The 27,714-nt window shown below is 44.8% G+C and overlaps 1 protein-coding gene across 2 annotated transcripts in view; it reads right to left on the bottom strand.

Annotated features, from left to right (window-relative positions):
• LOC309548060 (charged multivesicular body protein 3) overlaps positions 1–27,714 on the bottom strand; it is a 114,307-nt gene that overhangs the window by 57,379 nt on the left and 29,214 nt on the right. The window contains exons 4-5 of one of the 2 annotated variants that reach the window (XM_082248027.1): positions 17,012–17,127; positions 11,952–13,923 (exon numbers count right to left, since the gene is read on the bottom strand). The exons of the other annotated variant lie outside the window; for it this stretch is intronic. Of the exons in view, the coding sequence (XP_082104153.1) occupies positions 12,363–13,923; positions 17,012–17,127 (1,677 nt within the window). The 3' untranslated portion in view covers positions 11,952–12,362. Of the gene's footprint in view, positions 1–11,951; positions 13,924–17,011; positions 17,128–27,714 lie in introns of those variants that run through there. 2 annotated transcript variants of the gene reach the window in all.

Genomic DNA, 27,714 nt, shown 5'->3' with positions numbered 1-27,714 from the left:
CCATGCCACGCCGCATTAATGCACTCATTTATGCAAAAGGGCCCCGACCAAGTACTGAGTGCATACTATACTGTACATAGACATGCTTTTCAGTAAGCCAACATTTCTGTATTAAAAATCCTTTTTTTATTGGTCTTCTGTAATATTCTAATTTTCTGAGATACTGTTTTGTGTTTTCACTAGCTGTAAGCCATAATAATCAAAATTATAAACAAAAAACAAAAAAAAAAAAGCTTGAAATATATCACTCTGCGTGTAGTGTTTCACTTTTTGAATTGAATTACTGAAATAAATTAACTTTTAAAGATATTCTAACTTTTTGAGATGCACCTGTATATGGCCAAAAGTATGTTGTCACCAACTAAATTCTTTATTTCAGTTGTTTTCAGTTAAAGATACTGTGATGCTACAGCATTATACACTATAGTCAATTTAGACAATGGAATGCTTCTAATCTTGTGACAACTGTTTTGAGAATGCCCCCTTTGTGTTCCCCTATGACTGTGCCCATTTGCCAGGGCAGTGCAGTGGCTAAGTGGCTAACCACTTGCCTACTGGGCACTTAAACCCCCCTCCTGCCCAGGCCAATTTTCAGCTTTCAGCGCTGTCACATTTTGAATGACAATTGTGCAGTCATGCAACACTGTACCCAAATGACATTTTTATCATTTTTTTCAAACAAATAGAGCTTTCTTTTGGTGGTATTTAATCACTACTGGGGGTTTTATTTTTTTTGCTAAACAAACAAAAAAAGACCAAAAATTTTGAAAAAAACAAAAAAAAATGGATTTTTGTAAAATCTTACCGTAAAATCCTTTTCTCTTAAGCTCATTGACAGACGTAGTCCTCCTTGATTAATATCAACTCGGGTTATACTGCCCTCTACAGGAGTAGGACTAGACAGGAAAGAAAACGTTCTGGCCACACCCTAGGGGCAGTCCCAGAGGGTATATCCTCTCACTTCCTGCTACAGCAAATCAGTTATGTCACAAAGCAGTGTTTAGAGAATTTAACCCAACCCAACTCAAAAACAGAGGGGCGGGTACTACGTCTGTCAATGAGCTTAAGAGAAAAGGATTTTACGGTAAGATTTTACAAAAATCCATTTTTCTCTGTTGCTCATTGACAGACGTAGTCCTCCTTGATTAATATCAACTCGGGATGTCCCAAAGCAGTGCCACAAATGAGGGGTGGGAAAATGAAAATCAAAATGCAATCTAGAAGGCCCAACCGGTGCCAACTAGAAGTTTTAAAGGCTCATCAATCACACGATGAGACTCAACTGAAATTCCAACGGAAAAAAACCCTCGAGGTAGACCACCGGTCTCCTCAAATTGCGGCCTGCAAAACCTTGCGGCCAAATGAGGCATCCGCCGATGCCATCACATCAACTTTATAAAATTTTGTAAAGGTATGAACCGACGACCAGGTAGCCACCTTGCACACCTGGACCACCGACGCCTGATGGCGGTAGGCCCAGGAAGTACTGAGCGCTCGAGTGGAGTGCGCCTTAACAGGGAACGGAGGATTCCGACCCTTAATAGAATAAGCCTGTACCACCGTCTGTCTAATCCATTTGGAGATAGTCGCGGCAGATGCAGGCAACCCCTTTCTGGGGCCATCCGTGATCACAAAAAGTGAATCCGTCTTACGGAACGATTCCGTAGTCTTCAGGTATATCCTTATTGCTCGAACCACATCCAAGGAATGCAACGCATATTCCTGAGGATGATTGGGCTTAGGACACAAGGAAGGTAGCACAATATCTTCATTCAGATGAAAATCTGAAACCACCTTAGGAAGAAAGGATGGCTTCGGATGAAGAACTACCTTATCCCTATGAACCACTAGATATGGGGAATGGCATGATAATGCAGCCAGTTCTGACACCCTGCGTGCAGAAGTGATAGCCACCAAGAAGGCCACCTTCTGGGATAATCCCAGATATTTTCAAAGGGAGGTTTCTGAAGAACCGACAAACACCAAATTAAGATCCCAGGGCGGTAAGGGCGCGCGCACTGGCGGAGCCAAGTGCCGCACCCCCTGGACACCAAGGAATGAGTAGCCCAAGGCTTCTGAAAGAAGATTGCTAATGCTGAAACCTGACCCTTGATAGTGCTCAAGGATAGTTTCTGCTCAACTCCCTTTTGCAGAAAAGCCAAGATTCGGGTCACCGAATAGGTACGTGGGGGAAATTCCAAAGATTCACACCACGCGATATAAGTCTTCCATGTGCGATAATAGACTTTGCTGGAAGTCGCTTTCCTTGCTTTAATTAGAGTAGGAATAACTGAAGCTGACACCCTCTGTCCTTCAGTACCTGGGTCAATAGCCAGGCCATTAAAACCAGCGACTGTAAAGCACGATGGAAGATCGGTCCTTGAGACCGCAGATCCTCCCTGAGAGGAAGTCTCCAAGGAGCGTCCGCGACTAGCCTGTCCAAGTCGGCGTACCCGGCTTGACGAGGCCAGCCCGGAATTACCAGGATAACTGGAGTTCCCTCCATCTCTATCCTGCGGAGAAATCTCACCAGCAATTTGAGAGGGGGGAAGACATATAGTAGCTGATACTGCCTTTACAGGCCGTTCAGCGCGTCTGCTGCGTCCGCTAGAGGATCGCGGGTGCGAGCCCTGTTGAGCCAACCTACCAACAGATCCATATCCGGGGTGCCCCAATGAAGGGACAGCTGGTGAAATACCTCTGGATGAAGAGACTATTCCTCTTGATCCAGAATCTGACGGCTGAAATAATCTGCCTGTCCACCCCGTGATAAATATCGCGGAGAGAACTGGAACAACTGTTCCCCCAATAAGAATGTTGGCCACTTCTATGGCCGCCAGGGCACTCTTGGTGCCCCTTGGTGATCGACCTAAGTCATGACCGTGGCATAGTCCGCTTGGATCCGAACCGGGCTGCCCTGGAGCTGCTCGGTCCAGTAAATCAGACAAAGTCTGATTGCTCTCAGTTCCAACACATTTATCGGTAACTTGGAATTTATCCGAAGAAATGACTTCCCCTGGCTGAGCAACGGAGACCGAAGCCACCAGACCAGAGCCTCCCTGGTCCGCTCACTCAATCGGATCCGATTGTCCAGGGAATCGGGATTCCGATTCCATATGAGAAGAATCTCCTCTTTGGAGAATTCAGGTATGAGACTGGGCAAACGGTACTGCCTCTAAGGAGGCGACCATCAATCCCAGCCAGTTGACGGACAGCAACATCCGAATCATTGACTGAATCTTCTGGAGTTTCTCCGCATGGAGAAACACTCTTGCCAAGGATGTATCCAAAATTAGGCCCAGATAGTTCAGTCTCCTGGTGAGAACCAGGGATGATCTTTGGGAAAAGCAACGAAAACGCTGATGTCCTGCGAAGATGGGGATATAAGGATAGGCATCCTAAATGTCTATGGACGCCAGGAAATCCCCCTCATGCAGGGAGGCCACCACTGTATGGATCGACTCCATCTCTTCCAAGACCAGAATTGGACGCACCTAGCCCTTTTTCCTGGGCATTGTGAACAAGTTCGACTAGAACTCCTCCAAGGAATGGGAACTACCACTGCTTGTTGTATCAAGCTGTCCCCCGCAAAGCTTTTAAGCGACCCGGGGATGTCGACTATTGGAAGGGAAGAATCGCACCGGTGGAAGTGATCAAAACTCGATCTTGTATCCCGACCATATGACCTTGCGAACCCCTTTATCCGGGATTCTGGAAAGCCCTGGATCCGGAAACCGGTGAAGACGTCCCCCCACCCTAGAGATGGGTGGGGCCCATTCTGTCAATCCAACGGGATAACAGTGGCTTTATTTAGTCTGGAAATCGGTGAGTCCACTATTGGTGGTACCGTCCATCTTTGTAATGAGGGATTCCTCAAAATGATAGCGCCTAGCCATGCGTTTGGAAATAGCAGGGCTCATTTACGGTCGACCCCATTTGGGCAAGGGAAACCCTTCACCATTTTGGTAGGCTTGCTAGTACCAAAAAAGGAATATGAGTCTCAGCTACCTCTGCCGATGTAACCTCAAGATTTAAGGTTTCCCGGACAGACACAACTAGTGCTTCCACCAACGCTTCTTGTGCTATGGCAGAGGCAGACGCGTCCTCCTTACTGTCTGAGGAGACCGTACCTGAGACAACAACCCCAGAAAAGGGACTGCAATGACCAGCTCAGAATCCGTATCTGAGGTATCAGATGACATAGGGGTAGGCGGGGGTCGCTCTTCTTGACCCCCGTCCCTGACAGGCTACCTCCACCCGGGATACCAAAGACTCCAAAACTGCTGATAATGCATCATCACAAGTGGGGTACTGGAGGATCCTGCGGCCACCCTGAGGGGATCAGGTGGGGATACATATGTGGCAGGGTTCATGTAACAAGACACTTGCCAGCAAACACAAAAAAATTAATTGCAAGGAAAAAACATCTTTTTTTCTTTTCTTTTTTTTAACTTAGTCCACCAGCGCAGTAGCGCCCCTCAGTCTACCTGCTTGGACCCCTCAGAAAGAGAGAGAGAGAGAGACCCCAAGGCTCACCTGATGCACAGAAGTTTCTTATCAACCTGCTTCCAGCACTGTCTGTTACAGACAGGAAGTCTTTGGCTTGCTTTCCCTGGGCCAAGGAGGCGGCTCTGCCCCTTTACACGCCTTCCGGCGCCTCCCAATTACTCCACGAGGTGTTTGGTCACCTCAAACATGGCCGCCCCCATGCTGGAGACACGAGGCTACGCCAATATGGCGGCCTCGTGCGATCTGCAGGAAAATGGCGGCGGCCTGTGTAGGATAGCTGCGGCTTGCAAGTTAGCAGCGGCCTGCGGGATGTGTGCATTCGGCCTGCGGAAGTGCCTCGGCCTGCGGGAGGTGTCCTCGGCCTGCGGGAGGCTGTGCGGCCTGTGGAAGTGACCGGCTTTCTGGAGGGATGGCGATCTGTGGCTGCAGTAACTCAGGCATAGGCATCGGCCTGTGTGCACACTAGACAGGTAGGATACCTCTATACCTCAATAGTAATGCCTTTTAGTAGTCTGCCACTGACTTCAGTCACCCTTACAGTCATATAGTGACTTTAGATAGTCAGCTCCCAAACCAAGCCTCCTGGTTTCAATTCACAAAAATCACACTCAAATTGGGGGATCTGTGACCTGTTATAGGATAGAGGGGAGACCCAGAAACTGAGTGTCCGACCATCCCAGAGAGGGGCCCGCGTCCACCAACAAACCCGACAGAAAAAAACTGATTTGCTGTAGCAGGAAGTGAGAGGATATACCCTCTGGGACTGCCCCTAGGGTGTGGCCAGAACGTTTTCTTTCCTGTCTAGTCCTACTCCTGTAGAGGGCAGTATAACCCGAGTTGATATTAATCAAGGAGGACTACGTCTGTCAATGAGCGACAGAGAAAAACAGTTTTTATAGTTTAAGTTTTGCAAACAGGTCATTTTTCTCCTTCATTGATGTGCGCTGATGAGGCAGCACTGATGGACCCGGATAGGCACTGGTAGGTGACACTAATAGGTGGCACTGATGGGCAAGGATAGGCACTGGTAAGGGACACTTATGATGGGGCACTGATAGGTGACACTGGTAGGTGGCACTAGTGGGCACTGCCAGATGGCACTGGTGGGTACTTGTGGGCACTGGTAGGTTGTCTTTTTCTCCTCACACTGACAGAAAAAAACAGCTGATCGCTGGCTGCTGTTTACTTTACATGATCAGCTGTCATTGGCTGACAGCTGATCACGTGGTAAGGGGGCGGGATCGCCCCCGATCTCCAATCGGGAGCCTGCAGGCCGCTCCTTGCCGAGAGGACGTCAATATACGCCCTCCCGGCAATTCACGCCTGCGCTGTAGCCATCATTTGGCTATAGTGCGGATGTCTTCCACGTACCAGCACTAGGGTCATTAGTTCAAATCCAAACCATGATAATACCTGGATGGAGTTTGCATGTTCTTCCCGTGCCTTCATGGGTTTCCTCCAGGTACTCCGGTTTCCTGCCACACCAAAGGGCATGCTGGTAGGTTAACTGGCTCCTGTTTAAATTGGCCCTAGCATTATTATGTATGAATGAAGTTTATGACCATAGATTGTAAGCTCTTTGAGGGCAGGGACTGCTGTGAATGTCTATGTAATGATATTGTCTAAAGTATTGTGACGCCTGGCGTTACACGCACAATAACTTTAATGGCATCTGAGTCTTAGTCCGTAGGGTTCAGTATTGAGTTGGGACAACTTTTGCAGCTGTAACGGCTTCAATTTTTCTGGGAAAGCTGTCAAGAAGGTTTAGGAGAGTGTCTATGGAAATGTTTGACCATTCTTCTAGAAGTGCATTTGAGAGGTCAGGCACCAATGTTGGACAAAAAGGCCTGACTCAAAGTCTCTAAATTAATTCATCCCAATGGTGTTCTATCGGGTTGATGTCAGGACTTTGTGCAGGCCAGTCAAGTTCCTCCAACCCAAACTCACTCATCCATGTGTTTATGGATCTTTCTTTGTGCACTGGTGCGCAGTGATGTTGGAACACGAAGGGGCCATCCCCAAACTGTTCCCACAAAGTTGGGAACATGAAATTGTCCAAAATGTCTTGGTATGCTGACGCCTTAAGAGTTCCCTTCATTGGAACTAAGGGGCCAAAATCAACCTCTGAAAAACAACCCCACACAATAATCCCCCCTCCACCAAATGATTTGGACCAGAGCACAAAGCAAGGTCTATAAAGACATGGATGAGCAAGTTTGGAATGGAGGAACTTGACTGGCCTGCACAGAGTCCTGACCTCAACCCGATAGAACAGATTTGAGATGAATTAGAGCAGAGACTGTGAGCCAGGCCTTCTTATCCACATCAGTGCCCGACCTCACAAATGCGCTTCTGGTTAGAATTGGTCAAACATCCCCTTAGACACACTCCTAAACCTTGTGGACAGCCTTTCCAGAAGAGTTCAAGCTGTTATAGCTGCAAAGGGTGGGCCAACTCAATATTGAACCCTACGGACTAAAGCCCCGTACACACGCAACGATTATCGGCCGACCGATCGTCCGACTTTTGTCCAGAGTGGTTTTTTGTTGGTTGGAATGTGCTGTAGACTGCACACAAATTTTCTCGCCCAACAAAAATCTACTTCAGAAGTGATGTCATGTGTTGGTTTGATTTCTTCGTGTTCTTTCTTCTCTGAGCATGCCCAGTCTTGCTCATTAGATCATACCCTGTCAAAATCTGTACTGACTGCACGAAAATCGGCCGTGTTTTGACGGCCAACAAAAATTTTATAGTCTGCACACCGACTTTTCGGCCCAAAAAAATCTGGAGTCGGTTGTCGGAAGCATCATACTAACAAGCCGAAAATCGGCAGATCGGACGTTGGCCGAAAACTTCCTGCCAATTTTCGACGCGTGTGTACGGGGCTTAAGTTGGATACACACTATACAATTTTCTTTTGATTTTTCCTTCAGACCTACCAAAACCATATAATATGAGGTCAGACCTAAACACTTTCAATTTGTATGCAATCAGGCAGGCCCTTGCACTACATAGTTGAGGGTAAATTTAATAGAAATCTACCAACAAATTTATATAATGTGTATGCCAATAAAGTTCATGTGCGTGTAAAGGCAGGCACCCCAATACCTTTGACAATATAGTGTGTGTGTGTATTTTTTTTATATATATATATATATATATATATATATATAATGTGTGTGTGTGTGTGAATTGACAGAGCTATACATACAGTGGGTACGGAAAGTATTCAGACCCCCTTAAATTTTTCACTCTTTGTTATATTGCAGCCATTTGCTAAAATCATTTAAGTTCATTCTTCTTCCTCATGAATGTACACATAGCACCCCATACTGACAGAAAAACACAGAATTGTTGACATTGTTGCAGATTTATTAAAAAAGAAAAACTGAAATATCACATGGTCCTAAGTATTCAGACCCTTTGCTCAGTATTTAGTAGAAGCCCCCTTTTGATCTAATACAGCCAGGAATCTTTTTGGGAAAGATGCTACAAGTCTTTCACACCTGGATTTGGGGATCCTCTGCCATTCCTCCTTGCAGATCCTCTCCAGTTCTGTCAGGTTGGATGGTAAACATTGGTGGACAGCCGTTTTTAGGTCTCTCCAGAGATGCTCAATTGGCTTTAAGTCAGGGCTCTGGCTGGGCCATTCAAGAACAGTCACGGAGTTGTTGTGAAGCCACTCCTTCGTTATTTTAGCTGTGTGCTTAGGGTCATTGTCTTGTTGGAAGGTAAACCTTCGGCCCAGTCTGAGGTCCAGAGCACTCTGGAGAAGGTTTTTGTCCAGGATATCCCTGTACTTGGCCGCATTCATCTTTCCCTCGATTGCAACCAGTCGTCCTGTCCCTGCAGCTGAAAAACACCCCCACAGCATGATGCTGCCACCACCATGCTTCACTGTTGGGACTGTATTGGACAGGTGATGAGCAGTGCCTGGTTTTCTCCACACATACAGCTTAGAATTAAGGCCAAAAAGTTCTATTTTGGTCTCAACAGACCAGAGAATCTTATTTATCACCATCTTGGAGTCCTTCAGGTGTTTTTTAGCAAACTCCATGCGGGCTTTCATGTGTCTTACACTGAGGAGAGGCTTCCGTCGGGCCACTCTGCCATAAAGCCCCGACTGGTGGAGGGCTGCAGTGATGATTGACTTTCTACAACTTTCTCCCATCTCCTGACTGCATCTTTGGAGCTCAACCATAGTGATCTTTGGGTTCTTCTTTACCTCTCTCACCAAGGCTCTTCTCCCCCGATAGCTCAGTTTGGCCGGACGGCCAGCTCTAGGAAGGGTTCTGGTCGTCCCAAACATCTTCCATTTGAGGATTATGGAGGCCACTGTGCTCTTAGGAACCTTAAGTGCAGCAGAAATCTTTTTGTAACCTTGGCCAGATCTGTGCCTTGCCACAATTCTGTCTCTGAGCTCTTCAGGCAGTTCCTTTGACCTCATGATTCTCATTTGCTCTGACATGCATTGTGATCTGGAAGGTCTTATATAGACAGGTGTGTGGCTTTCCTAATCAAGTCCAATCAGTATAATCAAACACAGCTGGACTCAAATGAAGGTGTAGAACCATCTCAAGGATGATCAGAAGAAATGGAAAGCACCTGAGTTAAATATATGAGTGTCACAGCAAAGGGTCTGAATACTTAGGACCATGTGATATTTCAGTTTTTCTTTTTTAATAAATCTGCAACAATGTCAACAATTCTGTGTTTTTCTGTCAGTATGGGGTGCTATGTGTACATTCATGAGGAAGAAGAATGAACTTAAATGATTTTAGCAAATGGCTGCAATATAACAAAGAGTGAAAAATTTAAGGGGGTCTGAATACTTTCCGTACCCACTGTAAGTACCTGTAAGAATAAAGACACGGAGTGAAGGAGGTTGTGGGAGAATGGTCAGTGGGGACAATACTATAATAAATGGTCATTTTTTTTTTTTATTTTTTTTTAAAGTAATATTCAACAAAATCATATACATTTAATGAAAATGTAAAGCCCATGAAATTTATTGACGCTTAACATATTTGAACAGGTACACATTAGATCCTTGTTTGCACAGGGCCTACAGATAAAGGGGCTATGCTTTAATAAAAATACAAGAACATTTTGTCTTTTCAATCATTTAATAAAAATATCAATAGATATAATGGTGTACTGTGGAAAAACCTAAATAGCCTTTGGCATTAAAGTCGGCATTGCCCCGTTTAGCAGAAATTAATTCTTGTAGGCATTTTGTATAACTGCCCATTAGTCTCTGAGATTAATGTTTTTGAACAATTCCCCATGAAATATTCCAAGTTTCAAGTTATTTGTGGGGTTCTAAGCGTGAACTGCTTGTTTCAATATCCCCCAACAAAAAATGAATGGGAATCAAATTAGAGCAGTTCATATCCATTTTTTAAATCTTTTTTATTCCTTGGTTGATTTGCTAGTGTGCATTAGATCATTATTGTATTCAAGGACCCATTACAACTTCAACTTTTGGACAGATCGCCTAAAATACTCATCATGCACACTTTGATATGATGCAGAAAGTATATAAAGCTATGGGGTTCTTCTAAAATGCTGTCAAAAGGATGGTATAAACATGTCTAACATCACTGTGACCAATCAGCTATCTAATAGGCAAATTGTAGACCTGCTCTAATGTTAATTTTGACCAGCAAAAGCCTTTTTTTTTTTTTTTTTTTGTTAAACACACAACTCATTTAGGTTACATTTGTGCACTCCCTTTCAGATTATACTGTAGATGAATGCACTTGACCCCAATTGTTGTAAGAGTTACCCAGACATTGTATGATGGGATTTTGGGGTTCTTGGAAACTTCTTTTTAGCATTAAATGGTTAGTTCTTGGGTTTATTTGTAGGGTCAGCCAGTCCTGGATATATTAAGTGTAAAATCTTTACCACTTGGGAGATTTTTTTTTTGCTTTACAGTGCAATGATTGATTTCAAATCATTTGCCATTTTTTTTTTAATCACTGTCAGACTCCTAGGCATCCACGACCTTCCACATGAGGGCCTTATGCCCCATACACACATGCAGATTATCTGCAGACTTACCAAAACCATATAATAGGAGGTCAAACCTAAACACTTTCAATTTGTATGCAATCCGGCAGGCCCTTGCACTACATAGAAAAGGTAAGTCTGCAGACAAAAGTCTGCAGATAATCTGCACGTGTGTACGGGGCATTAGAGAGTTCTACTGATCTTGACATGATGGCACCACAAATGTCAGTAGCAAAGAGAACACCAGAGCCTAGATGGCTGAGAGTAAAGCCCCGTACACACGCGTCGAAAATTGGCAGGGAATTTTCGGCCAACGTCCGATCTGCCGATTTTCGGCTTGTAAAGCCCCGTACACACGTACCGTTCGTCGGCCGAACGATCGGCCGTCTTTTGCCCCCGGGCTGTCGTGTCCGCTGAAAAGTGCAAAAGACTGCACACGAATTTTGTCCGCCAACAACAGCCGACTGCAGAAGTGATGTCATGTGATGGTTAACTTTCCCTGTGTTTTTTCTTTTCTGAGCATGCCCAGGCTTGCAAACCTGCTGTCTGTCGGCCGAATTCTGTACTGACTGGCGAACAATCGGCCGTTCTGGTGTCGGCATACAAAAATTTTAATGCTTGCACGACAGATTCTGTTCGGCCGAAAGTGCGCTGTCGGCTGTCGGAAGCATCATACTAACAAGCCGAAAATTGGCCGAATCTTTTCGGCCGACAATCTGCACGTGTGTACGGGCCTTTAGTATGATGCTTCCGACAACCAACTCCGACTTTTCGGCCGAAAAAAATCTGGTGTGCAGGCTATAAAATTTTTGTTGGCCGTCAACACAACGGCCGATTTTCGTGCAGTCAGTACAGATTTTGACAGGGAAAAATCTGATGAGCAAGACTGGGCATGCTCAGTGAAGAAAAAACACAAAGAAAACAAACCAAAACATGACATCACTTCTGAAGTAGAATTTTGTTGGCAGAGAAAATTTGTGTGCAGTCTAGGCACATTCCAACCAACAAAACACAACTTGGACAAAAGTCAGACGATCGGTCGGCCGATAATCGTTGCGTGTGTACGAGGCTTTAAACAAGGTTCTACCTGCTACTCCCTAGGGAGTATTTGCCACCTAATCTTGAACATCCAATTCTTATTTCATACGTTTCCATATAACAAATCTGCATTTTTACTAATTTAGATCATGAAAATAAATACCATATTGATTTTATATGTCATTTGTCCAAGTATATTACGTTTACCTGTGGGCACTATTTGAATCAAGATCCAATGTTTGCCTGTTGAAATATGCAAAAAAAAGTCATGAGGGTATACTTACTGTAGGTGTCCACAACTTTTATCCATATAGTTGGTCTACAAAAGTTCAGCTGAAAATCTTTATTTTGTTGATATAACAAATATTTCAATAAAATGAGCAGAAACCAGTGTTTAATATTTATTAAAAATAACACTTAATCCCATTTGATTAAACTTTCATAATGTACCTTCACAAGCTTCTGAAATGCTGAGCAAGGTTGATAGAAACTAGCAATCAAAAATAAATCAACCTGATATTTCTTCTAGAGTTTGGCGGAAGATTAATTTTGTTTTAAAAAATAGTACACTGAAATAGGAATATTTTTCAAAATCATAAAAATATTTTTTTTTTTCTGGTTACGTTTGCATTGACACTGAACACACAAGGCAACAAGACAGATGATGAGGGACCATGAACATTGACAGAACTTTGTATTAGTTCCAATGTGAAGACTGAAAAACAGGACATCAAACCACTTAAGTTTCTAACAGATACAAGCATAAACAGGCAAGTAAGCTCACAGGCAAAACGCAGGCGCTAAGAGACAGTGGTACTTGACATTGATGCTTGGTGACTGTAATTTTTCTTTTTGTAGGACGCCCAACGGCAAACCGGGCAACAGTGTCTACCTCCAGCCAGCCACATCACAATGCAGTTTTGGTGGAATACGTGAGCACAAGGTAGACCCATGAGTAAAGAACCATCCTCAAAATTCTCTAGACACACGACACATTCAGTACAGTGCAACATGTTTACCGGCCACACAGACCAATTTGGTTCTAGGTTTTCCTCAGTGCAATAAGAACCATAGGCCCTGACTTCTTTTCCACATGGGCTGACTCTCTTTTGTGTGTCGACACATGAGCAAGTTTGGTCAGTGGTTTCTGTTGAAGGCTTAGCTGTGCAACAGTTGGTATGGACTTCAAGTGCTTGACATTGACAAGTTGCGCTGTTAGAAGGCTCAGTTTCAGAGTCACTATCGCTTTCTATAGAGCCTTCCGAGAGATCTTCTGCGGAATGCCTATGACTCTGGAACTGCCAGGTGGGTAGATTTTTGATGTAGTCGGTGGGTATCAGAGGGTGAAGCCACAAGTCTGGAAATGCCAGGCGCTCGAGGTAGAGGTCTGGGTCTTCATCCCAGTCAGAGTTGTTGGGAAAGTGCTGGAAAGAGGCAATTGGATGGAAAAGATAGCTAGTGTACCAATCCCAGAGGCTGGACAGCCACTCCAAGTTATTGGCGTTGATTTCATCAGCGTTGTTTCGACGTCTCTTCTTTTCAAAGTAATCTATGAGTAAGCCATGACCAAGATAAGTGCTTAAGAAAAGGGCAGGATGGGAAGAGTAGAACATCCAGTCAGCTCTTACCCATGAAGCCAAAGTGGTCGTGTTGGAATAGCGGAGTAACTTTAGACTGTACTCATAAAAGCTGTCTAGGTAGGGCAACTGTAGAAATCCCAAAACTGGCAGCCAGGAAATGATTAACAGGGAATTATAGGTCCCTAAAGTGCTGATTAAAACCACAAATCTCTTGATTGTGGCTCCTTGAGTGATAAATAAGTCCATCCAAGCCATGAGGTTCACCAAGACCAAACTGAGCACAAACAAGTCATTGACTTCGGGCTGTAAGGTGCGCAGGAAGGAATCCATGGCTTGGAGGGAGATGTACTCGCCTGTATTATTCCCATATTTGTAAATTCCCTCTGGGGTCTTCAAAACATAGGAAGGTGTTCTGGATATGCCAATTTCTGTCATGTAGCTCGTGTTGTCCCAGTTATCGACATTGACAAAGATAAATTCCACTCTCCCAGTAAATTTTACACTCAGCGCCGAGAAGAAAGCTGGCGGCTTATCAAGATTGGCGAAGAGGTACAACTTGACCTTGTATTGATCACTTTTGTTCCATTCTTCTTTCAAATGCTCGGAATTGTAAACAGTTTTGATTCGTGAAGCGGCGTGTGCAGTTATCCACTTAAAAATATGCTCAGTTTCGATTTTTCGGCCACTATACTCTTTCAGCATGACTCTTCCCTTTGAAGTGCTAGTTTGGGGCACAGACATGATAAGGGTTGACCTTATCCATCCTCTCTTCCTGCAGTATCTACAAGAGAATAAACAGGAGAAAGTAAGAGTACTGTGAAGAGAAAATGCAATAATATTGAAGCTTTGTTAAAACACATAATTTTGGTTCACAAAAGATTTTTGGGGTTTTTGTAGGGATGGTAGAATCAAAAAGGTTGGGTAAACAGAGGTCAGTTTAAAGAGGAAATGTGGAAAAGCACATCATTAAAAGGTCATAAGCAAAAACAAAGCATCATGAATAAAATATTAGGTGCCCCATGGCCATTCAAAGTAATAGAGTAGAGCCCTGCGCGGGACTATTTTATTAAACCCGCACGCGCTAAATGTATGACCAGGACCGCCCGCACCCGCAATGTTTGTGTTCCACTCCCGCCCGCACCCGCAATGTTTGTGTTCCACTCCCGCCCGCACCCGCAATGTTTGTGTTCCACTCCCGCCCGCACCCGCAATGTTTGTGTTCCACTCCCGCCCGCACCCGCAAGGTTTGTGTTCCACTCCCGCCCGCACCCGCAAGGTTTGTGTTCCACTCCCGCCCGCACCCGCAAGGTTTGTGTTCCACTCCCGCCCGCACCCGCAAGGTTTGTGTTCCACTCCCGCCCGCACCCGCAATGTTTGTGTTCCACTCCCGCCCGCACCCGCAATGTTTGTACATTTATCGCAACTCCATCACGTCCCTATTAAATATTTTATCCTGCTGGATGTGTCCTAATATGTACTGTAGCTTCTGCTACATACATAACTGTATTATTAATATTTTAGCCCGCTGGATGTTATACAGTATGCTTTAGCTACTTATAGAACGTCTCTGTGCTGTAATACTCTATGTATCGCGCTGAGCCAATCATGGCAAGTGGTGTATTCTATTAATGCATACAAAGCCTGCTCGGATTGGCAAAGGTTGTATAAGCCCGCCCCAGCCAATCCGAGCAGGCTTTGTATGCATTAATAGAATACACAGCTTGCCGTGATTGGCTCAGCATGGTACATAGAGTATTACAGCACAGGGATGTTCTTTAAGTTGCCTAAGGTACTGTATACACATCCAGTGGACTAAAATATTTAATAAGGACGTTCTGTAACTAGCTGAAGCTACAGTACCTGGCGTATAAGACGCCAAGGGTATCTTTTTTTATAATAAAAAAGGGTATCTTTTTATTATAAAAAGTCATCTTATACGCCAGAAAATACAGTACACCAAATCGCACCGTTCCCCACGGGTCTCCCGCAAAATTTTGTGACTGCCCACTACCGTCCACAGCAGAGGTAAAACCGCCTGCTCCCGCAAGATTTGCGTTGGGTCCCGCGGGAGCTCAAACCCAATGCAGCCCTCTAGAAAAAAGGCCCTGGGTGATTCAATAGGGAGCCCTCAGTGTTAGCAGATGTATGTGCCTCTTTGGAGGCAAGGAGATAGAATTGGTTCATGGAGGAAGTGTTGCTTCATGGAGGAAGCATTGGGATAATAAGGAAGAGTAAAAAAAAGCAGAGGTTAGAGAGAAAAGGAATGAGGGGGGTAGCCATATATAAAAATAAGGCAGAGAGAAGATAAAGAGAAAGATGTAAATGGGAGAGTGGGAGGGGTAGTCGGATCGATCCATGTGGGCCAGCAGCTGAGGTCTGCCAAATGGCAGCAGTGGAAAACACAATTTTGGAAGCAGACCAAGACCTTGTACCAACAAGAATTCCTTGCTTATGCTCATCTGCAATACTTGAATAAAAAGTAATGTACAAGCAGTCCCTGGGTTACAAACATGATTTCTGTAGGTTTGTTGCAAGTTGGAACAGGTATTTACATGTATTTCCAGCCAAAAAACAAACTTCTACGTCTTTTTGGATAGCATAGGGAAGGGTTAACGCCCCTGTAAAGCTTGTTTTGCTGTCTGCGTCCCTGTTCAGAAGATGTCACCTCACTTTCGGTCCCTGTGACAATTTGGTCGCACTATGTACAGAGTTCAGGATTACGTCAGGATTATTCTCCGTACAGGGTTCAGCAGCGCGCTGTGTACAGAGGGCAGGAGTCCGCTACATACAGAGAGCAGGGTTTAGGGGTCCCCTACGTACAGAGAGCAGAGTTCAGGGGTCCACTATGTACAGAGTGCAGGGTTCAGCAGTGCGCTGTGTACAGAGGGCAGGGGTCCGCTACGTACAGAGAGCAGGGTTCAGGGGTCCGCTACGTACAGAAAGCAGGGTTCAGCAGTGCGCTATGTACAGAGGGCAGGGGTTCGCTACGTACATAAAGCAGGGTTCAGGGGTCCGCTATATACAGAGACCAGGGTTCAGAGGTGTGCTACGTACAGAGAGCAGGGTTCATGGGTCCGCTATGTACAGAGCAGGATTCAGGGATCCACTATATAGAGGTGCGCTGTGCTCAATGTGCAACATCTCATTTCCACCGCTCCTCCTGGGTTCAGACCTCTGCACCCAGCACTCTGCCCCCATCCCCCCACCTCTAAACACATCTTCCTATACACCTCCACAGCTCTCCCCCCCACCTTCCAAAGCAAACATCACATCTGTACTCTCTCCTACCTGATTTAAGATGGCATTTACAGAATGCTTTCATGGCCACTACTGCTACAAGTCCTCAAAATCCCGCCCTCAAGATGCAGCTGCTGGATGCAGATTAGAACACACAGCCGCTGGAGCCGCCAGGTACCTCTGCCACTGACAGACTATGCCGGATCGACCGCGCATGCGCTCAGCTACACACAGCCAGGGCCGCTGGGGAGACTGAGGAGGAGAGTGCAGGAGGAGAGTGTGTTTACTCCTGTTGCCAAGGAGACCTGTTCCGTGACAGCAAAAAGCAGCTGGGGAGAACAGGAGGTGGCGGCTGGCGGCCACTCCGAGGGCCACATCACAAGACCTGGCAGGCTGGATTCGGCCCGTGGGCCTTGTGTTTGCCACCTGTGCTCTAGGGTGTCTGCTTTCAGAAAATATATAAAGTTTCAAGGGTTTTATGTAATCTTCAGGGCTAATATGTTTTTTTTTTTAAGTACATGTGCAAAGAAACGCAAAAACGGGTCAAGGATAAAAAGTAAAGGTAAAAAAAACAAGGTTTCCAAATTGACATTTCTTCTTCATTATAAATGTACAGTGGTCTCTCTACTCACCTAGGGTCACTGGAGCAGTTGAACGTCCCTGTCCGGATGCCAAACTTGGTGACTTTTTTCACCATCTTCTCCCAGTGCGCTTTACTCACTAGAGGACTTCGATCATTCGCAACCACCTGGAAAATAATAAGCACCAACTCTGAGGATGATATCTGATGGGCACAGCTTAAAAGGGGCAATAAACAGCGTGATTTTATTAAACATCAAGTTGATCCAGGGAATATCAGATTGCCTCTCGGGGGATCAGGAAGGTTTTTTTTTTCCCCTGCTGTAGCAAATTGGATTATGCTTTGCTGGGGTTTTTTCACCTTCCTCTGGGTCAACTGCGGGTATAGGATTGTATGGGATTGTATGGTTGGGTTTTCTTTACTGTTTTTTATTTTTTTCATTGATTGAGCTAGATGGACTTGTGTCTTTTTTCAACCTGACTAACTATGTAACATTAAAGTAGAGGGCTATACACAACTGACTTCCTGGCTGAGAGAGAAAAAAAAAAAAAAAAAAAAAAAAAAAGCACACACTAGAATATGGCCATGCCATTGGGCAGTTTCAAAGTGCAATTTCCAAGTGCCTGACCCGACACTAGGGATGTATCGCATATTCAATTTTACAGGCGGCTCCGACCATAGTTCTTATTCACGAGTGCGGTGTCAGCGGGATGACGAATTGCGCATTGCAGCGTCACACACTCATCTGAGGTCAAATGACGGCGCGACACCGAAACATGCAAGACGTGGTTTTGAAGTGACATCATCCCCCACATTGTTTGCTCACAACTAGGAACTATGGTCAGAGCAGACAGTGAAATGAATGCATATGCGATACATCTCTAGTGTCGGATCGGGCACTTTGAAACTCAGAGGCGTAACTAGAACCTTCAGGGCCCCGGTGCAAGAAACCATGAAGGGCCCCCCAGACCCCTGGCTGGGGCCCTTCCCTTCAAGCCTGGGGCTCTTCCCACTGATCCTGGGGCCCTTTACTCTCATTGCGGGGGCCCTTTATTAAGGTCCCGCAGCGGGACCCTTTCACAAGTTCTGCAGTGGGCCCCCTTCCTGCCATCTTGGGGCCTCCCCAAAGTGGTGAAATGCCAGGGCCCGGTCGCAAGTGTGACCTTTGTGATCCTAGAAGTTCACCCACTGGTGTCAGTAGTTTTTATTTTTTGGCATTTTAATTGTATTATTTTTTATCATTTTATTTTATTTTTCTACAATGTGACTGACTATGACTCTGTCCATTCAGAAAAGGAAGGAGCTGGTAAATTACATATTTACTGACCCCCTTCCTGGTTCTCTATTGTGAGTTATGACACCCCCTGCAGCAACTAGCAGGAGAGGAGAGGGAGCACAGTGGTGGGGGGGGGGGGGCAGCACAGAATGGGGGGGACCAGGGAGCACACAGGGGCCTAGAGACAGCAGAACACAAGTGAACTGGATAGGAGGAGTGGCGGGAGCAGCATACAGAGGAACCAATCCCCTCCATTTTCCTTCTGCAGCTACAGGAAGAAAAAGGAGAACAGTGATTTCTCTACGTGCTGCCCCTCCTATCCAGGTGTACAGGGGAGCCGCACAGGCCCCCTGGAGCATGGGGCCCGGTAGCAATTGCAACCCCTGTAGTTACGCCCCTGTTGAAACTAAGTGCATTCATTTTTGTGGCGAATAAAGCTGTAAAAGGTTTTTACTACCAGAGTTCTCTTTCCCTTTTTATGTTATGTTTGAGAGGAGGAAGGAACTGAACCATGAGTTAAAGGAGATTTAACCCTCACCACTCACACTGCCATTAAAGGAAACACTGTACTGGATCAGTTGATGAGCGGCTTTTATTGAAACTCACAATTTTATATATATATATATATATATATATATATATATATATATATATATATATATATATATATATATATATATATATATATATATACACAGTGGGTACGGAAAGTATTCAGACCCCCTTAAATTTTTCACTCTTTGTTATATTGCAGCCATTTGCTAAAATCATTTAAGTTCATTCTTCTTCCTCATGAATGTACACATAGCACCCCATACTGACAGAAAAACACAGAATTGTTGACATTGTTGCAGATTTATTAAAAAAGAAAAACTGAAATATCACATGGTCCTAAGTATTCAGACCCTTTGCTCAGTATTTAGTAGAAGCCCCCTTTTGATCTAATACAGCCAGGAGTCTTTTTGGGAAAGATGCAACAAGTCTTTCACACCTGGATTTGGGGATCCTCTGCCATTCCTCCTTGCAGATCCTCTCCAGTTCGGTCAGGTTGGATGGTAAACGTTGGTGGACAGCCATTTTTAGGTCTCTCCAGAGATGCTCAATTGGGTTTAAGTCAGGTCTCTGGCTGGGCCATTCAAGAACAGTCACGGAGTTGTTGTGAAGTCACTCCTTCGTTATTTTAGCTGTGTGCTTAGGGTCATTGTCTTGTTGGAAGGTAAACCTTCGGCCCAGTCTGAGGTCCAGAGCACTCTGGAGAAGGTTTTTGTCCAGGATATCCCTGTACTTGGCCGCATTCATCTTTCCCTCGATTGCAACCAGTCGTCCTGTCCCTGCAGCTGAAAAACACCCCCACAGCATGATGCTGCCACCACCATGCTTCACTGTTGGGACTGTATTGGACAGGTGATGAGCAGTGCCTGGTTTTCTCCACACATACCGCTTAGAATTAAGGCCAAAAAGTTCTATTTTGGTCTCATCAGACCAGAGAATCTTATTTCTCACCATCTTGGAGTCCTTCAGGTGTTTTTTAGCAAACTCCATGCAGGCTTTCATGTGTCTTACACTGAGGAGAGCCTTCCGTCGGGCCACTCTGCCATAAAGCCCCGACTGGTGGAGGTTCTGCAGTGATGGTTGACTTTCTACAACTTTCTCCCATCTCCTGACTGCATCTCTGGAGCTCAGCCACAGTGATCTTTGGATTCTTCTTTACCTCTCTCACCAAGGCTCTTCTCCCCCGACAGCTCAGTTTGGCCGGACGGCCAGCTCTAGGAAGGGTTCTGGTCATCCCAAACGTCTTCCATTTGAGGATTATGGAGGCCACTGTGCTCTTAGGAACCTTAAGTGCAGCAGAAATCTTTTTGTAACCTTGGCCAGATCTGTGCCTTGCCACAATTCTGTCTCTGAGCTCTTCAGGCAGTTCCTTTGACCTCATGATTCTCATTTGCTCTGACATGCATTGTGATCTGGAAGGTCTTATATAGACAGGTGTGTGGCTTTCCTAATCAAGTCCAATCAGTATAATCAAACACAGCTGGACTCAAATGAAGGTGTTGAACCATCTCAAGGATGATCAGAAGAAATGGAAAGCACCTGAGTTAAATATATGAGTGTCACAGCAAAGGGTCTGAATACTTAGGACCATGTGATATTTCAGTTTTTCTTTTTTAATAAATCTGCAACAATGTCAACAATTCTGTGTTTTTCTGTCAGTATGGGGTGCTATGTGTACATTCATGAGGAAGAAGAATGAACTTAAATGATTTTAGCAAATGGCTGCAATATAACAAAGAGTGAAAAATTTAAGGGGGTCTGAATACTTTCCGTACCCACTGTATATATATATATATATATATATATATATATATATATATATATATATATATATATATATATATATATTATATATATGTCACATGAGATCGTGTGACATGGACACATTTGCACGTTTGATTACAGGACTGCACCAACTTGTTCTGATACCACTACACATTGGTGGATCTTTATTAAATTATTCTCAACAGATGATTATTTTTTATGTATTAAAATGTAGATTAACGGTAGTTATACATTTCAAGTCATTTTGATTAATTATTATTTACAAACTGATGTAACATTGCATTAATCACAGGATATATAGTATGATATTTTTGATGATTTGATTTCAAATGTAATGCACATTAACACGAGGGGATAATTTTAGTGCAGTCACAGAGTTTTTGAATTTTATTTTGTAGACCTTTGTTTTTTAGTGACTGCAGCTCATCCATTTCATTACTCATTATTTAGTAGTTTATTTATCTTGGGTCCAGTCAGCGCAGATTCCACTTAAGGGCTCTTTCACACGGGCGGTCCGATCAGATCCGCCTGTCAGTTTTTTAGGCGGATCTGATCGGATCCTCCATGCAGCTCTATGGGGCAGCGGGTGTCAGCGGAGGTCACCTCCGCTGACACCCGCTGCCATCCGCATCCGATCCTGTGCTGAAATCTGGACGGATGGAAACCCTATTTTTCCATCCGTTCAGTAATCGGATCGGAGGGGATCTGATGAGAGCGGACAAGCGGTCCGCTCTCCTCCGATCCCCCATAGAGGGCAGCGGGGGCTGAGACACCTCCCTCTCCGCTCTGCAAGCGGAGACGGAGCTGTCATCCGCCCGGCTCAGCGGGGATCGCGGATCGATCCCCGCTGAGCAACACGGATCCGCCTGCGGAGGCGGACCGTGTGAAAGAGCCCTAACTTTATATGTAGCAAAATATATTTTGGTCTAAATATATGAAGACATTTTTGTTTTTTAATTTGATTTGTTTTATTTTATAACAAAGTAGAAATCCCCCCCCCCCCCCATGATGTTTGTTTTTTGTTTATATAATAAAAAATAAAACTAAAAACCCAGTGGTGATCAAATACCACCAAAAAGAAAAAACTCTGTGTGAAAAAAATGATATAAATTCCATTTGTACAGTGTTGCATGACCACGTAAATGCCAGTTAAAGTAGAGCAGTGCTGAAGAGCAAAAAATGCTGTGGTCATGAAAGGGGTAAAAATCTTCCGGTGGTTAAGGGGTTAACCTAAAAGCACAGCTACAAATGAATACAAGAAGTGCCCCTGGACAGGTTTAACAATGGCTTTATAAAATGCGGTCAAACAGGTTCTTAACAGAATTATAGTGATACATTCAGGTGTGGCTGCCAAAATGAATGAGCTATATCCAATGGTTCCATGTGTACTTATTTGTACAGAAGACAAATATACGTAAAGTAACAGTAACCTTGCCTGCAGACAACACACAACATGGGACTATATCTGAACCCAGCTTGTTCAAAACCTGAGCTGGTATTCTCTCCAGGGTGCCCATTTATTACATTAAAGTAAACCACAGTATTTTAAACTTTTAAAAAAGATACAGCAAAGCCTTACTAAAAACCTAAAAGGTATTTACACTTCCAGCACAAAACCAAAAAATGAGGAGCTCCCCCCTTTTTTGTGAAGGCAATGTTCTATTCCACAGTACTTAAGCCCTGGTTCACACTGATGCAATTTCGTATGAGTTCCAGAACGCATGGAATCGCATGACAAGTGAAATAACATGACTTTCTATGGTGCCTGTTAACATATATGCAGCCCAATGCAATGGGTTTTAAAAAAGGGTCCTGTGCAACATTGTCATCTTAAGAGGATAAAAGGGCCCCGGGCAATGCAGTGCACGATCTGCAGTGCCCCGCCTGCACAATCACCCACGAGAAGAAAAAAAATGCAAATTATCAATAAGGCGATATTTATTGGTACAGCAGTGCCAGGCTCTTGACAGCTTCCAAGTTCGGTGGCTGGGTCCGGTGAAAACACACACACGGATGGGAGTCAGACCTAACTGTCCTGTCTGTGCCTGTTCCCCTGGAGGCAGACCGGCATTCCTGCAGTTGTGGGCTCCCCCTCCACGGTCCAAGTGACCCAACAGCAGTGCAGGGCCAACAGGCGCTTGCCAGCTGCTAAGTTTGGCGGCGGGATGCACACAGGATTTGGGACTAATGCTGGGCTGGGGCAGGGTCACTGAGCAGGTGGGGCCCCCGGGCAACTGCCCAGCATGCCCATTCGGTAAGATAGCCCTGCTGTGCAATGCGATTTTCATCTCCATAGAGTCTAATGGAAACTGCATAGAAAACACATAGGTGTTCAAAAGACTAAGCAATCCCAGTGACATTTATAGCAAGCTATAGTGTCTTTCTGAGCAGATTTCCAGAAAGGGAATCCCAGCTGTATCCAGTGTTGTATTTTGGACTAGGCCAACAAAGCCCAGGCCTAGGGCGGCACTTTGCAGGGGGGCAGCAAAATAGCCACCTCCATCTGAGACTCTATTGGCCACTGGTTGCTAGAGGCACCTGGCGTCTAGCAACCAGTGACGTCACAGCTGTGACTCCCTAGCCCTGCCTATAATTCAAAGTGGAGGAGGATTTACCTTCCTTCTCCTCCGGGCCTAGTGCGGCCCAAAGAATCCCACCAGTCTGGTGACAGCGGAGTGCAGGGGCAACGGAGCAAAACTCACCAATCCACCGCCAACAGCAGTCGCTGCTGCTGCTGAGCTGCGGCGTCTTCACACACCAAGCAGGCAGCCGGCTGACCCTGGAGGACTGAGAGCCCGGGAGGGAGAGGACCTCCACTGCCACGGCACCACCCTGACCTGAGCAGCAGCAGGGGCATGATCCCTGGCGCCTCACAGAGCCTGCACTCCTTCTCAAACCTCCTCCCCGCTAGGAGCTCAGCAGGAAGACAGGCTGACCAAGGGCCCAGAGGACAGTGACGGGCGGAAGGTAGGTGCATCACACACACACCTACCCACAGACAGGGGGGGGGGCACAGGAGGGACTGCAGGCAGGGCTAGGGTCTCTCTCTCTCAAGGATTCTTGCTGGGTCTTGTAGTCCTTCAATTTTGGAGGGAGTCACATCCGTTAAACAGGAAGGGGTGGGGCAAATTTACATAGAAGGGGGAGGGAGGCGCCAAATTTAGTCTTGCCTAGGGAAGCACAAAACCAAAATACACCCCTGGCTGTATCCAATCAGAATCGTACCTCAACTCACTTGAAGTCGTACTGGACATTATCTTTGAAACCTCATTAAAAACCTCACAATCAAATCACACCCCACAAGTGTAAACCTACAGCCGTGGTCAAAAGTATTGAGAATGACACAAATATTATTTTCACAAAGTCTGCTGTTCAGTGTTTTCAGATCTTTTTGTCAGATGATAGTATGTTATATAGAAGTATAATAAGCATTTTTATAAGTGTCAAAGGCTTTTATTGTACAATGACATGAAGTTTATGCAAAGAGTCGATATTTGCATCGTCGACACTTCTTTTTCAGAACCTCTAATTCTCCCTGGCATGCTGTGATTCAACTTCTGGGCCACATCCTAATTGATGGCAGCCCATTCTTGAATAATCAATGCTTAGAGTTTGGCAGAATTTGCATTTTTTTTTTTTATTCACCCGACTCGAGGATTAACCACAAGTTCTTAATGGAATTAAAGCGGTACTATACTCTGCTTTTTAATTTTTACCTACACGTAAGCCTATAATAAGGCTTACCTGTAGGTAAAATTAATATCTCTTAAACCTGCATGGTTTTAGGCAACCCCACACATGAATGGTCTTAGGATGCTTTACTGTTGGCACGACACAGGATTGATGGTAGCGCTCACCTTTTCTTTTCCGGACAAGGTTTTTTCCAAATGCCCCAACCAATCGGAAAAGGGATTTATGCGAGAAAATGACTTTACCTCAGTACTCAGCAGTCCCATACCTGTACCATTTGCAGATTATCAGTCTGTCCCTGATGTTTTTCCTGAAAAAGAGAGCCTTCTTTGCTGCACTTCTTGACAGCAGGCCATCCTCCAAAACTCTTCCCCTTACAGTGCGTGCCGATGTACTCACAACTGCCTGCTGCCATTCCTGAGCAACCTCTGCACTGGTGGTGCCCCAATCCCGCAGCTGGGGCACCCTATGGCCTTCTTCACAAATGCAATGGAAATGTTTTTTTTTTTGGTATAAAGTTCATTTTCATAGCAAAGAGGGACTTTGCAATTATTTGAAATTCATCTGATTACTCTTCATAACATTCTGGAGTGTGTGCAAATTGTAATCATAAAAACTGAGGCAGCAGACTTTGTGAAAATTAAATATTTGTGTCATTCTTAAAAACTTTTGGCCATGGCTGTAAGCTTAAGCCTGGTACACACCACTAGTTTTTTTTTTTGTTTCAACATGCAGGCTTCAGTGGGACCGGCTGCCATACACACGGGCCGAATGTCGGACAGTTTTTATTGAACTGGCTGATGTCGCCAGTCATTCGGCCTGTGTGTACTAGGCTTTGGAGGTGAGCTTTTCAGATCCTTTTGTACCACCCAACCTTTAAAATTTTAAAAAGTAGATAACGTCTACATGGTCCACGCCGTTACCCCTCTTAGGAAAAATGGTCTCCTCAACGTCCCCCCCCCACTGATCTTGGCTTTTACTTTTTTTACAAAAATCTCAGTTTTTGATCAGGAGCTTCACCAAATTGATGTTCCCCTTGTCTAGTAAGACAGTTGCAGTAACCATGATTATAATAAAAATTAGTCCAGATTAGGGGGCCTGTTAAACCCCCAAAATGCATTGTAATGTTAAAAAAAAAAAAATAATTAACTAATATATTGACTGGATTATAAAAGATAGTGGCACTCATCTCTGACCATTTTAAAGACATTTTTCTTATTTAGCTAGCTATTAAAGTGCAAGTCCAGGCCAAATATAACTAATTCCAAACCTGCTCTGTGCCACATTCTAAAACTAACCCTGTAAAGCAAAAATCGCTGTACTTACCTATTCTGCAGCAGATCTGGTCTGGTTTCCAGCAGCGGACCGACAACAGCTGGGAAATGGCAGGGAAGTGACGTCACCCATATACTTCATATGGGGCTTCTGTTTTTTGGCTGTCTCTCCTGCACCCGTATCCACACTGAAGCCGCCACTGACAGCTGATGCTGGAGCCAGACAGGATCAGCTGCAGATTAGGTAAGTACACACTTGTAAACAACATGTGTCAGAAATAGGCCTGATCCTTAACCACTTTACCACCAGAGGATTTTGCGGTCTTATGTCTGGGCCACTTTTTGCGATTCGGCACTGTGCGACTTTAACTGACAATTGCGCGGTCGTGCGACGCCGTACCCAAACAAAATTTACGTCCTTTTTTTCCCCACAAACAGAGCTTTCTTTTGGTGGTATTTGATCACCTGTGCAATTTTTACTTTTTGCCCCAGGGCTTGACAAATTTTCCTGAAATCTAGGAGCCAGCTAAAAAAGTTAGGAGCCAGTTTTTTTTTTAAACTAACAACCAAGCTTTATTTAATAAAACGGATACTAAATTTACACATGAATACGACTAGAACCCCACTCTCCTCTAGCGCAATTGGATGAAAACAGACTGTCTGTCTCTTTCCATCCGATGCCATCTGATCCGATCCACGGGATGGATAGAAAATAGAACCACCATCCGTCTGCTTTTGGCGGACAGGATCAGATGGCGGCAGATTACTGCTCCATAGGAGAAGAATGAAGGGTCCGATCAGGTCTGCCTGAAAAACTGACAGGCGGACCTGATCAGACAGCCCGTGTGAAAGGGGCCTTCGGCTGTGGCATGGCGATGAGGAAAAAAAAAAAAAAAAAAAAAAGAACAAAAATTAGTTTTTACATTTAAAAAATAAAATTAAATTAATAATAAATAACCACACTCCCTGTCAAAGGTAACTAACTGGACAGGGAGATGGCATTGTGAACAAACAGGCAGTGGAAACAGTAATTACAACAGTCATTACTCCCGGCCACCACAAGAGGGCGCCAGTTCCCCATTGGAAGCCTCTCATCTCAAGTAGGCCGAAAAGCCGGGGCCTCAATTTTCGGACAGCCCGGAAGTCCGTGCAAAAATGACAGGACACCTTCTGCAGGGCACCCCAGGCGCCAGGTCGCTAATTCTAGTCGCAAATGCGACCTGGCGCCCGGGTTTTGTCAAGGCCTGTTTTGCCCTATAAACAAAAAAATAGCGTAAATTTTGAAAAAACAACAATATTTTTATATCTGAAATTTCCCCCCCCCCCCAAAAAAAAAAAAAAATGTACAAATCAAATTTCTTTTAAATTTTTGGCCAATTTGTTTTCTGCTACCTATGTTTGGTTAAAAAAAAAAAAAAAATCACAATAAGCGTATTTGGATTGGTTTGCGCAAAAGTTATTGCGTTTACTAACTAAGGGAAAGATTTGTCATTTTTGGTGTTTTTTTTTTTTTAACAAGTAATGGCGGCGATCTGCGATTTTTTTTTGCGGGACTGCGACATTGCGGACAGATCGGACCCTTGACTGACATTTTTGGGGGTACCAGTGACATTACTACAGTAATCAGTGCTATAAATATGCACTGTTACTGTAATAATGACACTGGCAGGGAAGGGGTTAATTTTTTTGGAGAGGGAGGGGTTAATGTATGCCTGGTGCTTACTAACGTGTCTGGGTTGAGGTGACTGAGTGACACAGGGACAGATCGGATGTTCAGCTATGCTGAATCCTGCAATCTGTCACTCCCTGTCACTTAGGAGATCCGCCCGCTCTGTTTACACAAGCGGGCGGATCTCCAAACTTGATTTCCCGACGATCGGGGAAGAGCAGCCCAACTCCCGCTGTGACTGAATACAGCGGGAGCGAGCCTCAAGGGGAGGAGTCCAGCGACGTAGGTCTACGTCGCTGGACGGGAATGAGCCACTGTGCCGCAGTAGAGGCACAGTGAGCGGGGCTAAAGTGGTTAAATAACACCAAAAGAAAGCTCTGAAAGATTTCATATGGGTAGAGTGTTTCATGACCACGCAATTGTCATTCATAGTGCAACAGTTCTGAAATCTAAACATTGGCCTGGGCAGGAAGGGGGTGAATGTGCCCAGTATTGGAAGTGGAGTGATT

This window comes from Pelophylax lessonae (genome assembly GCF_965119305.1).
Source record: "Pelophylax lessonae genome assembly, chromosome: 1".
NCBI classification, from domain to species: Eukaryota; Metazoa; Chordata; class Amphibia; order Anura; family Ranidae; genus Pelophylax; species Pelophylax lessonae.
Note: the sequence above shows the minus strand (reverse complement) of the source record. Positions and strands in the feature narration are given on the sequence as shown.